We start from the raw sequence: 14,770 nt of genomic DNA, 5'->3' as shown, positions 1-14,770 counted from the left end.
ACAAGTGTGTATATTTTTGACATACAAGGCAACACCACCACCTTTTTTCCCAACCCTGTTTTTGCAAACAAAATGTAACCCTCAATGTTGACATTCCAGTTATAAGAGCTGTCCCACCAGGTCACTGTGATGCCAATCAAATCTGTTGTTTTCACAGGCTGCAGCTTCCATCTTATTTTGTTTATTCCCCATACTTCTTGCATTTGTATACACACATCAGAAGCATTTTGCATTTTGACTTCCTCACTTCTCTTTCATGCTACTTGTTGCAGTCCTGTAGTTCTCTGGCCCTTTCCCAGAGCTGAGTTGGTTTTTTGAGTCCTTTCCCCTCTGGATGAATAGGAGTCCTCTTCTCAAAAACATCTGTTGATTGTCAAAGAAGCCAAAGCTTTCAAATTGACACTATCTCAGACACCTCTCCACTTGTAGGCTATGATGGTCTCTCTCTGGACCTTTGCCTTCCATGGAAAGAATCAATGAGAATACCACTTGGGCTCCAAGCTCCTTAATCCTCCTCTCAAGAGCCTCACAGTCACTTCTGATCTTCTCAGTGTCATTCCTGGCAATATGACTGGTGCCTACATGGACAAGCAGGAAGGGGTAGTGATCTGAAGGATGGATGATGTTTGGCAGACTCTGTGATGTCCTGAATTCAGGCTCCAGTTGGGCATCACACCTACGAGGCCCCCAGATCTGGATGACAAAATGGTACCTCTGTCCCCTACACACGTATGGCACATCCTACCCAGGTCACAACAGCTGACCCAACCTCCATTTGTGCCTTCTCCTTTGCTCTCTGGAGAACACCTATGCTGTAAGGAGAGAAAAAGGAGAGAGGGGGAAGGGGGGAAAAAAGACACGCCACAAGAACCTGCATGCCAAACACCCACACCTGGGCCCTTGCAGATGTACACGTGTGCATGTGCACGCACGCACGCACGCACGCACACACACACACACACACAGAGTCTCCTTCTCCTTGGCCCCCTCCTTCAGTGATTTCCCTAAGCCAACTCCCTCTTTGTTTGCTGCCCTCTGTTCACTTCCCTCTGATTTGTTCAGGGCTGTCTGAATTACCTAAACCAGCTCCACCCAGAGCAAGCCTTGTCATTCAGTTACTTCAGAAGGGGGAAGAAATGAAAAGAGCAGAAAAGAGAGAGAGAGAAAAAAAAGAGAGTGCAAAGGGGAGGGTGGAAAAAAGCAAACACACACCAGGCTCTAGGCAAACACTGTAGCACCAATCAGCCACCCAACCACAGATAAAAGCTTCTTTAAGGCAGTCCAGCACCTGAGCTCTCTGCTTACTGCTCAGCTTACTGCCAGCTTGCAGGGAACAGTACACAACGCCAGGATATTTAGGAGCTCCCTAACAGTGTGGAGGAGCTCCCTAACAGTGTGGAGAGAGTTTTCTCTTGGTATGCCTAACAGCCAGGCTGAGGGTGTGACTGTACCCCCACTACTAAAAAGGGGCCATATCCACCCACTACACCCCGGGCTGAAGTTTTTCACTGGGTGCCTGGACACCTGGAAGGAGTTGTTTAACTATCAGCTCAACAGGTGTAGAATGGCTTTGGAGCCTGCTTTCAAGTGTCTGAAAGCTCACTGGAGGTGCTGAGGACATGGTTGGATGCCAGTGATACAACGTGCCCCTGGCATTTCTGCATAACATCTGCAAGGCCAAGAGGAAGCCTCTGTCTGAGTCTCTGCAAGGTTAAAAAGGAGGGGCCTCTTGAATCATGCTCGTGAATTCTCAGACGGAGGGTGGTCCCCTGGTACTGCATGTGTGAGATGAGCTGGCAGGCCACATAACCAGACTTTGGGCTGAGGGTCGAAATGGTGAATCAAAGAAGGATTTCAAGTGTGCGATTAAACACTCTCAACTGGACTTGGGGGCTCATGTGGTCATCTCCAGCTCAGGCAGGAGGCTTTGGAGGGGTGGGAGAGTGTGCAGGATAGGGATGTTGGGGGTGAGGTGGGAAATGTTCACCTGGGTGCTGTGCCATGCTTCCAGAGATGTGGAGGATGGGGGACAGGGGAGGAGTGAAGGGAGGTGGTCAAAGCTTGGGCTGTGTGAGGCTGTGGGCTCCTTCAGACAAGGATGGAAAGAGGGGAGCAAGAGATAGGGCTGGTCTTGATCAGGTTATGGCAGAGCCAATGTGCAGGACCAGTCCAGCAGGGCGCTTCATGCAGCACACACACTGTACTGGCTCTCTGCGCTATGTGAGCAGCCAGTCCAGCCCCACTGGCACGTACCATCCCAGGGCTCACTCTGCATGAAGCACAAGGGCTTGCTCTGTGCTGGATGCAGCACAGGGGATCCAGGGTGGGGGCTACATGTGGCATCCCATGAGACATGCTCTGCATGCTGGCTGCAGTATGGCCCGATCTGCACCAGTCCTGAAGCCAGCACACGTGGCCAGTCCAGTAGCATACCACATGCAGTCTACATCCCAGGACTGAACCCTTGGGCTGTATGTGCATGCAGTGGGCTGGCACCTGGTGCACACGATGCACGGGCTGGACCTGGTGCCGTGGAACTGCATATGGCAGAAGGAATCAGTTCCAATCTGGTCCACAGACAGGCCCAGTGACCGTCATCTGGCCCAGAGAGCTGGATGAGTTTGACATCCCAATTTGAGAGGGACAATAAACTTGATTTAAAGAGTTCAAGTATTGATAGAATATCCATCACACACATCCCCAGAAAAACTGTTCAAAATACATTATTTAAAATAAAAAACAAATGTCTTACCGGAGGCCCTGGTGGTCCAGGTTTTCCAGGAGACCCTTCATTGCCCTAGGTATGTATAAGAAACATATATTTCACTTGGTGAAGCTTACTAAGGATTTGTACTATGATAGTATGATCTCTACCCTTCTCTTGTTCGGAACATGAGCCTACGTTACTAAAGACACATCAGAGATGAATTTGACTCCTTTTCTCTAGGACTAGTTCTACTAGTAAGCTACAGTGATCTCAATCGGTGAATATAAAACATGACTCAGATCTACTCAGAGTGAACTGGTAAATGTAGATATTAATACAAATAGGGTTACCATAAGCCTGGGTTTTCCCAGACATGTCCTCTTTTTGAGTCCTCCGATTTCTGTTTGGGTGGTTTTTTGAAATCTGAACAGATGTCCAGGATTTTGTTTTGCTTTGCTGGTGGGAGTAGGGGGAAGGCAACTGGAGGCAGGGACACCATGTTGGTCTGCACATGCCTTGGCAGCTTAATGTAGATAAGTCTGTGGGGGGTGGGGTTTGGAGGGCTGGGGCTGTCACAGGGCAGGGCAGGGCAGGGGAAGTGGGGGAAGTGCCTGCACCTCCAGCAGGGGAAAGGGTCAGGAGGGGCCCTTTGAAGGCAGTGGGCAACTCCATGGCAATTCTGGCAGCACAGGGGCCAGTGGCCCTGCTTGAGGAGGTGGGGTGACCTTGAGATGCTGCCCAGGAGTTACGGGAAAAGGGGACCAAGGCCAGGATGTCTGGTGTGGCACGGGAGGCCAAGCCCAGGGTAGGGGGTGTCACAGGCCTTCCCTTCTCTTCCCTACAGCCCTCAATGGGCTGGACTTGCTCTGCTGCCACCCACATGAATTGGAGTTTCTGTGCTCCAGCCCAGTCAGAATGGGGGCAGCTGGGGCCCCCTCCAGCAGGGCTGGGGCGAGCAGGGAGCTGTGGTTTGGGAGTGAGGGGCACCAGCAGGGCTGTGGGTGCTATGGCTTGGGAGAGAAGGCATGGGAGGGGTGTGGGGCTTGTGGGTGGGGATTGCGTGTCACTGGTAGTGCCAAGGGGCTGTGGGTCAGGAGTGAGGGGCAGGGCTAGGGGGATGCAGGTTGGGAGTGAGGATCAGCAGCATAGCCCAGGGGGTGGAGGGCTATGGCTTGGAAGTGAGGTGTCACCTTGACAGGTATCCTCTTTTTTGGAAATGGAAATACGGTACCCTAAATATAAACTTCAATAAATATAAACAACAATAAGTATAATTTAGAAAATAAAAGTGTATAGGCATTTTTAATGAATAGCAAACAACTTTGTGGATTCATAGGTAAGTAAATAAAATGTATTGTTTCAGAAGTTGACTCAATCCAAACAAAAGTATTGTTGAAATGTGATGGGAAGAAAAATATTCATGACTTTTGAGAGTAGGTTGTGGTGTTGATTTTTTCTTTCTGGGCTCTGGAAGCCAGTCCTTAGTAGTAGTAATTAGTAATAGTAATGATGTTACTATTAGAATTAAATTAAAACATTGGACAACTCAGAGTGATCCTATAAGAGGGTCTACATGGTCACTTAGATAAAAAAAAAGAGTTTTCTTGGTCTGTAAGTGATATGGATTTCTTCTTTATTAGATCTTATATTTAATGTACTTGTGTGACATTTCAGTAGTACTCACGAAGTCAAAAAATGCAGAAAGTTCCAAATGCAAAATTAACCCAGCTAAGCAACATACATTTTATATTTTATAGTAGCGGTTTTCAATCTTTTTTGTTCCATAGGGATCACATGACTGGGGCCTGATCCTGCTGTGTAGGTTTGGAAATTTGGTGGCAGTTTTAGTTGCCACCACTCCCCTATCACCAAATTTACAAATCCACAGGGATCTCTGCAGGCCAGATAACATGGCTCTGCAGGCCAAAGGTTGAGCTCCCCTGCAGGGTTGAGCTCCTCTGTTTTATGGTGTACGTTTTATAACAGGGTCAAAGCAAATGACCAATTTCAGGACTAAACTTTGGCTTCCATGAGCATGGCTTGTGTGAACATATACAGGAAACCCTTGCCATTCGCAGACTCGTGATTCACGGTTTTGAATATTCACGGTGTGAGTATTTGAACCCACGCTCTCTCCTCACGTTCTCTCCTTGGCTCTCACACAATCTCCTTATCACTTTCATTAAGTAACTAACTTGCTGCTGTGGTAATGGATCATGCGCTCCTCCAAGCTCACAGATCAATCGATCTGCTGCCCCGTTTCTGGGGAAGTTTTTCTCTCAAAATTAGTCTTCAGCAGATCCATCCAGCCCACTCTTCTTCACTCTTCCCTCCCCTGCCACTGGCAGTGCCTGCAGCATCTGCGGGAGTTCTGTGCTTGCTGTTGCCAGGCTCCTGATGTACTCACGGCTTTCGCCATTTGCGGGGATCTCTGGAACAGATCCTCTGCGAATGGTGAGGGTCTCCTGTATACACGGAAGTGTAATAACCAAAAGGCGTAGGTAGAAAGCATTCTGCAAAGACAATCAGAGTAGTTCCTGGACTGCTAGGTGGGGTGCTCAAATGTGGAATTGAGTCCATATTTAAAATAGCGTGGTCCCTGACTGAGCACTGGCCTTCAGATAAAAAAAAAATGGCACAAGGGTGGAAGAAGAAGGGATCTTGGTTATAGATTCAATTCACTCAGTCACTCTGTGTTGTACAGTGCCAATGGCTGAGCTCCCCGCATTTTGATCAGGGAGCTCTGCATATGGAGGGTTGGTCCTCCTTCCCTTTCTTTTCTCCATTGTATCATGCAGTAATAGCCATAGTTTAGGCCTCTATCAAATAGAAGGCAGGGTAGAGATGCATAAGCTTTCATGAGCCCAAGGTCACTCTACTGAATGTGTACTTTTAGCTGATTTGATGATGTTACTGGAACTTTGAAATCCCAGACTTTTTAGTTTGAACTGCAATTTAAAACAATGGCATCTTTATTTTTTGTTTTGCATTTGATATTTTTTTAATGAATGTTACGCACTAGGTAGGATTCCCACCTTTGTTGCTGATATTTTATGGTTGGAGGTAGTTTTCATCTAATTTATACTGTGATAACTCCATTGACCACCAAAGGAAAAAAAATGATTTTCTTTGTTTTTAAAAACTGCTGCTTTTCAGCATTTGCAGGCTATTGTGCAGTCCTGTCATAGTTACAGTGAGACTAAGCACTGAAAATTCTAGGTTTTAGAGGAAAACTTCAAAAATGTATAAATACACAATAAAAGGGAGACATACGATGGAGTCTTTTTCAATTGTAGCCTATGTTTATACCTACTTGTAACTCCACTGAACTGAGTTGAGTTGCAATGAGAAATGAATTTGGCACCTTGGGCATAAGAAGTGCTCTAAAGCACCTGACAACTATATGTACAATATTGTTAAAAGAAGCCTTAATGCAAATTAAGCAAAAGGCATTTATTTAGAATTTTTGTAGAAGTTAAATAATGTTCTTTACTTCTAAGATAGGGGATTGCTTTTGATTAATATGTTTCAGAGAGCAAGAGAGAGAGAGAGAGAGAAATGATCCTGTAAATAATCACTGCTTATATAATATGCAACAAAGACATGTAAAAGTTTCAATTTTATATAGTATGCTATTCTGAGAAAATTCTCTTCATATGTATATCAGAAATAGGATACTACTACTTTCTTTTTTAGGGATGCGCTCTTTGAGAAAAACACTTGTATTAAAACTGGGTATAATTTTTCTAGAAAGTTAATAATATTGATCTAGCAAAAGACATTGTCTATTATATTCCTTTTCTTGCACCTATGTCTCTTCCATGTTGAGCAGTTCACAGCTAAGGATTAGAAATAAACAGTCTTTATAGACTTTCACTGAAATTGAAATAAAGAATAATAAGCCTGCATACCTTTTCACCTTTTGGTCCTGCTGGGCCAGGATGTCCAGGTCTTCCTACTGTTCCCTGTACAACACAGGTCTACATTAGTAACAAATAATAAAACAGGGTATTTGGGTTGCAATTTTGTTTTTAAAACTTGTGCTTTCTGAAGGTCATTTTTACTTAATTAAGTCTCTCTTCCAAGCTTATATTTCTCCTGGCTGATACAACAGCTGCATCCTGCTGATAAGCTCTCTGAAGGGCAAAACTTGTGTTTGCATTTTCACCTTAGCAAACTAACCACAGTGACCTTAATTGGTACCTTTTGATATTGCTAAGAATTTAGCGTTGTTGCTGAAATGGCAATTCACAAATTACCTATTAAGTTTTGCTAATAAGTTATAATTTTTTTTAAAAAGCCAACCTAAAGTATTACAAGCATCATAGCAATTAATAATAAACATAGCAAATAACACAATCTGAATCACACAAACAGGAAATAAAATGTAATATTTTTTCCTAAGGGTTTGGCTAGACTCTAATGTATTTCATGATTGCTTTACTTTTACTGGCTTTTAATATTAATAATCAACATAATGTAACACTTCCCAAGGATCGCAAACCTTGATGGGGTGGAGAGACTTGCATGCTACCAATGACCTGGAGAGCAATGGTGTAAGGAGTTTTATCCCCATGGCAGCAAGATTGAAAGTGAGATTTCCAGACTAATAGTAATTCAAAAACCAAGATAAAAGTCCTCAACAGTGGAGCAGGCAGATGACGAAGGAATACTTCCCAATGGCTGCAAGGCTGAAGTGGAAAAGAAACTTTCGGTCAGCTAGGTGTTCCTTGGCATTAGATTAAGGTCTCCTTTCTGTGAAACATTGTGTGATTGCTGATGTGCAATGGTATCCCCACATTAAAAGAAAACATGCACAGACATCTTCCTTCAATAAGAAGTCCTATAGTGATGTGTGAGTGTCAGAGGTGGGAAGTGATAGTGGTTATTGGAAGCCCGTAGTCATAGATCTACATGGCAATGGTTGTATGATGGTCATTTTGTACTTAGAACTGAGACAGGTATGTAATTTGGCACCTGCACTCATGACTGAACAGGCAAATTTAGGATCCACTCTGCTCACCCTGTATGGCAAGTAGGGAGAGGGCTAGAAAGGTGCACTAAACATAGTCTGTCTCATTTCACCTGGCTGCAAAACTACATCCAGTGGAATCATTCCACCTGCGGTTCAAATCTAGTAGTGCAGTTTTTCTGCACCTGGATGGACAACCTGAATAGTGACTGAGTGCAGTGAAGGACAGAATTCATGACCAGAAAACTTTCATGACTTGATATTAACATTGTTGCACTTAGTAATACCAGGTATGCAACCTCTATATCGCCAGAGCTATGACCAGCGCAGAAGACTGAGGGATGGATCATCATTTGATATGTTTGATCATGTCCAATCATATCACCTGAAAATGGTGTAAACAAAACAAGCAACCAAGGAAGAGGTTCAGCACTGAGTGTTTGAAATACCCTGCTACAAGTGATCCTGTCCAGTAGTGCCTCAGTGAGAAACTGTGATCTCTCTTATGATCTTGACACCAAGAAAGGCATCCATGAGGCTTGTGAAGTATCTCTGCCCTCCAAAAAGAAACCTCAGGACTGGTTCAATGAAAATGATAGGAAAATTCAAACTATCATTAAGAGAAAAAGGAGAGCTTTCAAAGCTACCCAGAATAGTATCAATTTCAAATGGAAACAAACATTTATTTGCCACACTGAAGCTGAGACAGAGGAAAATTCAAGAGCAAAATAACTAGTGGAGAACAAAGCAAAACAGAGCCAAATGTTTGCTGACAGCCACAAAAACATATGTAGTTTCTTCAGCCCAACCAAAGCTATCTATGGGCCAAACATACAAGGAGATTTCTCTCTGAGGTCCAAGGATGGAACAGCACTCCTTAAAGATAGCTCTACCATCAATGCACAGTGGAAGGGCACTTTCAAAAGCTTCTGAACTTAGATTTGAATGTTAAAGGAAATACCACTGAATCCATTCCACAACATCCCATTAAGGGCTACTTTACAGATCTACCAACTTATCAAGAGGCCTTGAAAGTTATTAAGCAGATGAAGAACAAAAAGCATGTGGTCTTGATGGAAAACCAGCTGAAATGTATAAGCAAGGTGGAGAACAGCTCTCTCACCAACTACATACTGCTATTCTGAAAACCCGGAGACAGGAACAGATTTCCAGTTACTTGAGAGACACCAGAATTGTGACCATATACAAGAAAGGAGATTGATCAGCAGCCATTACCATATGATAGGACACACCCTAAGGTTGCTGCAGCACACCTTGATGACTGTCTTAGTTCTGTCCAGCCTTCACTCCCAGCTCTCAGGTTTTTCCCCTGATGTCTCATCTGCCACACCTTGATGTTGTTAATGAAGAGGAAGGCTGCCCTTTAGAGGCTGGTGAGCCTTAGGTGCTTTTCCTAGTCCATTCTTTGCTACCCAGTGAGCTTGACTTGGCCCGCTTGACTTGGGGCTCCAACCCCGATACTCAAAGTATCACTCTCTCACTCGTTCTCTCTCCCTCTCTCTGTCTTTTTCTGCCTTGGACTAACACTGGGTGCCTTGGGCCGCAGCCATGGTTCAGGCTTCAACCTATTCAGCCTCAGCCCCTTTGCCTCCAGCTGAGGCCCCTGGAACCTATTCAGCCTCAGCCTCAGCCTCACGACAGAGGGTGCCTGCTAGGTACCCTGCATAAGGGCTCTTCCATGCCTACAGCCGTTTCCAGTCCTCCAGGTCTCAAACAAACCTAACAAACATGAACACCATCACAACAGAAATAAAAACAAACTGGTCTCATAAAGTTCTTTCCTGCTGTCAGTCAATACCCTACCACAAGCTATAATTCCCTGTGCGCTGCTTCCTGCAGTCAGCTTCCCTGGGGAGCTCCTCTCCTTGCAGCATGCAGGGTCTGACTGCCTGCTGTGGCTCGGGTCCTGGGCTTATATTCCTCAAGGATCCAGCCCCTTTAGAATCATAGAAAATTAAGGTTGGAAGGGACCTCAGGGGGTCATCTAGTCCAAACCCCTGCTCAAAGCAGGACCATCTCCAACTGCATCATTTCAGTCAGGGGGTTGTCAAGCCGGGACTTCAAAACCTCCAAGGATGGAGATTCCACAACTTCTCTATGTAACCTGTTCCAGTGCTTCACCAACCTCTGTGAGAAAGTTTTTCCTAATATCTGATTTAAACCTCCCTTGTTGCAACTTGAGACCATTGCTCTTTGTTTTGCCATCTGTCACCACTGAGAAAAGTCTTGCTCCACCTTCTTTGGAACCATCCTTCAGACAGTTAAAGGCTGCTATCAAATCCCCACAGTCTTCTCCTCTGCAGATTAAATAAACCCAGTTCCCTCAGGCTCTCCTCATAAAGTCATGTGCTCCAACCCCTTAACTATTTTTGTTGCTCGCTGCTGGACTCTCTCCAACTTGTCCAAATTATTTCTGCAGTGGGGAGGCCCAAAACTGGACACAGTACTCCAGATGTGGTCTCACCAGTACAGAACAGAGCAGAATAATTACTTCCCTTAATCTTTTGGCAATGCTCCTACTAATGCAGCCCAGTATGCTGTTAGCCTTTTTGGCAACAAGGGCACACTGCTGGCTCATATCCAGTTTTTTTGTCTGCTGTAACCCCCAGGTCCTTTTCTGCAGAGTTGCTGCTTAACCAGTAAGACCTCAGGCTGTAGCAATGCATGGAATTCTTTTGTCCTAAATGCAGGACTTTGCATTTGTTCTTGTTGAACTTCGTAAGATTTATTTTGGTCCAATCCTCCAATTTGTCTAGGTCACTGAATCCTAGCCCTACTCTCCAGTATATCTACTACAGCCCACAGCTTGGTGTCATCTGCAAACTTGCCAAGGGCGCAATCCAGCCCATCTTCCAGATTGTTAATGAAGATATTGAACAAAACTAGCCCCTGGGGTGGACTGACCCCTAGGGCACTCTACTTGATACTGGCTGCCAGCTACACATTGAGACATTGATTGATACCCATTGAACCTGATGCTCAACCCAGATTTCTATCCACCTAACAGTCCATTCATTCAACCCATTTTTCCTCAGCTTGCTTGAAAGAATGCTGTGGAAGATGGTATTCTTGCTTAAGTCAAGAATGTCACACCCACTGCTTTCCCCAATCCACAGAGACAGTTATCTCATCATAGAAGGCAATTGGGTTGTTCAGGCATGACTTGTTCCTGGTGAAATCATGCTGACTTTTCCTAATCACCTTCTGCCCCTCCAAGTGCTTAGAAATATATTCTTTGAAGACCTGCCGTATGATTTTTCCAGGGACTGAGGTGAGGCTGATTGGTCTGTAGTTGCCCTGATCCTCCTTCTTCTATTTATTAAAGATGAGCACTGTATTTTCCCTTTTCCACTCTTCTAGGATCTCCCCTGATTGCCACACGTTTTCAAAAATAATGACCAGTGGTTCTGCAATTACATCAGCCAATTCCCTCAGCACCTTCGGATGCATTGCATCCAGCCCCATGGACTTGTGCACATCCAGCTTTTCTAGTTCCTAACCTGTTCTTTCACCATAGTTGGCTGCTCACCTTCTCCCCCAAATTGTGCTGCACATGGGCAGCACAGCACTTTATGTCACATGACTTTCCCCAGCCATGCACAGGGGTTTTACCCTCTCAATTAAGGGCCAGCCTGTACTCCTGTAGCTGTGGCCCCACTTAGCCAGCTTAGCATGCTGCCTTCTTTTAAAGTGACAGGAATCCCCTGGCTCCCTGTTACAGACGTCTCTCCTCCCCTCCATTTTGCCCAAGTAACAGGGTTTGCAGTCCCTGTTACACCATGGTATTGCAATCTGTCCTTGCCTGCATCCTTCTCAACAGACTCCCTTTCCTCACTGAGGAGATTCCACCTGAGTCCCAGTCTAGTTTCAGACCACTCAGAGGTACCACAGACACAAAACTTGTTGCTAGACAGCTGAAAGAGAAGTGGTGTAAGCAACATCCAGATCTTCACATGGCCTTCACTGACCTAACTATGGCCTCTGATTCAGTCAACAGAGAGGCTTTATGGAAAATCCTGATGAGATTTGATGCCCACCAATATTTATTACCATCATCACTTTTTTAGGATGACATGACAGCAAGTGTCCTAAACAAAAGCTTGGAAATGGACCCCTTCACTATTAGAACTGGAGTCAAGCAAGGATGTGTCATTGTACCAACACTCTTTTCCACTCATATAACAGCACTTCAGCATCTCATTGCTGACAGACTTCCATTTGGAGTCAGCATCCAGTATCACATGGATAGGGGAATCTCTTTAACCTCAACCAGTTACGTTACACATCCAAGCTATCCAACACTTCCATTACTAACCTTCAATATGCCCACTCCACTGAAGAGGTCCAGGTTATTCTTGACTGCTTCTGTGAAGTGTACAAAATGCTTGGACTCACTGTCAACTTAAAAAAAAATCCAAGAGATTGTACTAACCTACCCCAAACCAACTAGCTGCTCCTCCATATATTAAAATGTGGCAATCTGTGGAAAATGCTGAGCATTTCCCCTTCTTGGGCTGCCACCTTTCTCAAAAAGTAAACAGAGTCAAGGATATTCAACACTGGATAAAATCTGCCAGTGCTCCCAAGTCATGTCTTCGATGATCATGACCTCAGGAACCAAACAAAACTTGTTGTATACCAGATCGTTTTCACTCCTATCTTCTTGTTTGAGTGTGAAACTTGATGACATATCAGAAACTCCTGAAAGCCTTGGTATATGACCATCAGTGGTGTCTTCAGAAAATACCCCATATCAGTTGGAAGGACAGAAGAACAAAGGCCAGCATACTGGCCAAACAAACATCACCAGCATCAAAGGGCATTTCTAGATGACATGACATTTCTCATTTAGGGTAATGCAACTGTGTTTGTGTTTGTACGATCAGAATTTCCTGCTGCTCTAAAAATCTTTTTGGTGTGTTAAACTACTTGGATATGTTTTATTTTGCAGTACTCCCCGTTTACATCACCATGTCTATAGATTCATGTTGTTCAAACAATAATTGACTCAAAGACTTGTAATTACTTTTCTTGGCCATCAAGTGGGGCTGTGTTATTTCTGTAGTTCTGGCCTTTAGCCAGTAAGTGCCACTGCGATTTTATTTTCTGTGTGTGTTTTTTTTTACCCTCGCTTCCTCCTCCCTCCTACTCCACAGCTGACTGTAGGCATCCAGGGCCCAGCGCGGCATGTGGTCTCCAGATATAATAAGAGAAATGGAGGAGCCAACCATTCCCATTTATGTGCATACGATATGCTACCTCATTAATTTTTCCCCGTCTTCTGCTGCCACTGTTACCTGCTGTGTATGCGATACCCACCACCTCCCACGCCCCCTGCCCGATGTGCCCACCGCTGTGTTCAGAATTGCAGGTCACTGGTGTCACCAGAATGCTAAGTTTACACCAGAATGCTAAGTTATAAAAATCTGGAGTGTGCTACCCTACCTACCCCCTAAGGACTTCCTTCAAATTTCTTATAATATAATTTACATTCACATTGCAGAACCATGGCAAATAGTCCAGGTGGATACTACCTGCTAGACCTGCCATCTCAGATACAGGGTATGCATCATCCCGGGTGATATGTAGGTAATGTCCTACCGACCTTGTGCATGGTGGGTTTGGGGGGCAATAATTTGGGGGCCAAGAGGTTGGTTTTTGGACTGTCGTCCAAAATTCTGCCCTCTTCTTCTTTCTTCCCCCTCCCTGCAGAAAAGTTTCACAGAAGACCACTAAAAAGGAGCATTTTGGTTGTCTGTTATGTAGAAAGTGTAATAGTTAAGTTAGTTAGTTAAGTAGTGTGTCTTCAGTTATGTATAGGTGTGGGGAAATCCTGACTTTTTTTAATACTATATTTATATTTTACTGTTTATTTTAAATTGGTTTTTTTTGTTTATTTAGATAATTTTTTACTTATGCACATGCACTTACGCCTTTTTTTTAATAAAGTTTTTTCATTTTTGTAATAAAGTTTTGTAATTTGTTGTCTACATATGCGTGGCATGTTTTCTTTCTTCATAGGGAGATTGGCATACATTGTGCAGTTCTGGAGTGGGTGGGTGGGTTGGAGAGGTGAGGACTGTGCCCACAAAAAAGCGGCATGGATATAGAGCCTGGCTACTTAACATTTGAAAGAAGGCAATTTAGTAAGTATTTGGTGTATTATGAGGCAAATTTTTGCTCGTAGTTTCATGAGGAGTCAGTTACAGGAATCATTGCCTTTCAGCAATCCATTATGTATTTACCTTTTTCATTTTCTTTTAAATAGCAAAACCATGAGTGAGTTACATTTGTATTCACTGAGAAAACACACAAACCCACCCACCCAAGCCCAAGCCCAAGCCCAAGCAAGAAAACCTACTCACCCAAGCATGCTGTTGGTAGGTAGTCAAGAATAATTTTCCCCAAGCCCAGGGTGCAACAGGGAGGGAAAATTTCCCCAGTCAAAAGCAGTGTGATAAGGCCACAACCAGGGGGAAAGAGGGACTGGGTAGGGGATACAGTACAAATCAAAGCAATTTTTCAAGTACAACTGAAAGTACACATCAAAGCGTTACTTTCTGTGGCCATGATCGCCATATGCACCTGGAGGCTGCGGGGGCATAGTGACCACCCGCAGGCAGAGTTGGCAGTGGGGGCATGGCGGTGGTGAGCGGAAAGCTCCTGGAGGCAGCTGTGGTAGTGTCGATGATGGGGGGGTAGGGAGTGCCAACCAGCAGTTGGTGACCACACGCAGACAGCACTGGTAGTGCTGGTAGTGGCCAGCAGCGATTGGGGACTGTCCGCAGATGCCATTGGTGGTGTCAGTGGTGAGGGGTGGGACGGGGTGGCAAGTGGCGATCACCCGCAGGTGCTGTTGGCAGCCACAGCAGCGGCCAATCACAGGGGGTTCACCGCCAATCTCAGGGGGTGCATGTGTACCTGCACGCACCCGCTATGCATCGCCAATGTCTGTGGCTGTAACAAGGAAAGACGGACCATTTCTCTCCCTTTTTATACCTCAAAAAGCTATTATAGTTTTGCAAGTGTGTGTGTGTGTGTGTGTGTGTGTGTGTGTGTGTGTGTGTGTA

The 14,770-nt window shown here is 44.8% G+C and overlaps 1 protein-coding gene across 2 annotated transcripts in view; it reads right to left on the bottom strand.

The window, feature by feature from the left end:
• COL19A1 (collagen type XIX alpha 1 chain) overlaps positions 1-14,770 on the bottom strand; it is a 391,132-nt gene that overhangs the window by 54,333 nt on the left and 322,029 nt on the right. For both annotated transcript variants that reach the window (XM_019537606.1, XM_019537607.1), the window contains exons 35-36: positions 6,619-6,672; positions 2,753-2,797 (exon numbers count right to left, since the gene is read on the bottom strand). In XM_019537606.1, the coding sequence (XP_019393151.1) occupies positions 2,753-2,797; positions 6,619-6,672 (99 nt within the window). The remainder of the gene's footprint in view (positions 1-2,752; positions 2,798-6,618; positions 6,673-14,770) is intronic.

The sequence above is a fragment of the Crocodylus porosus genome, unplaced genomic scaffold (assembly GCF_001723895.1).
Source record: "Crocodylus porosus isolate Cpor-Errol unplaced genomic scaffold, CroPor_comp1, whole genome shotgun sequence".
NCBI lineage: Eukaryota > Metazoa > Chordata > Crocodylia > Crocodylidae > Crocodylus > Crocodylus porosus.
This window is presented reverse-complemented; position numbering and strand designations above follow the sequence as displayed.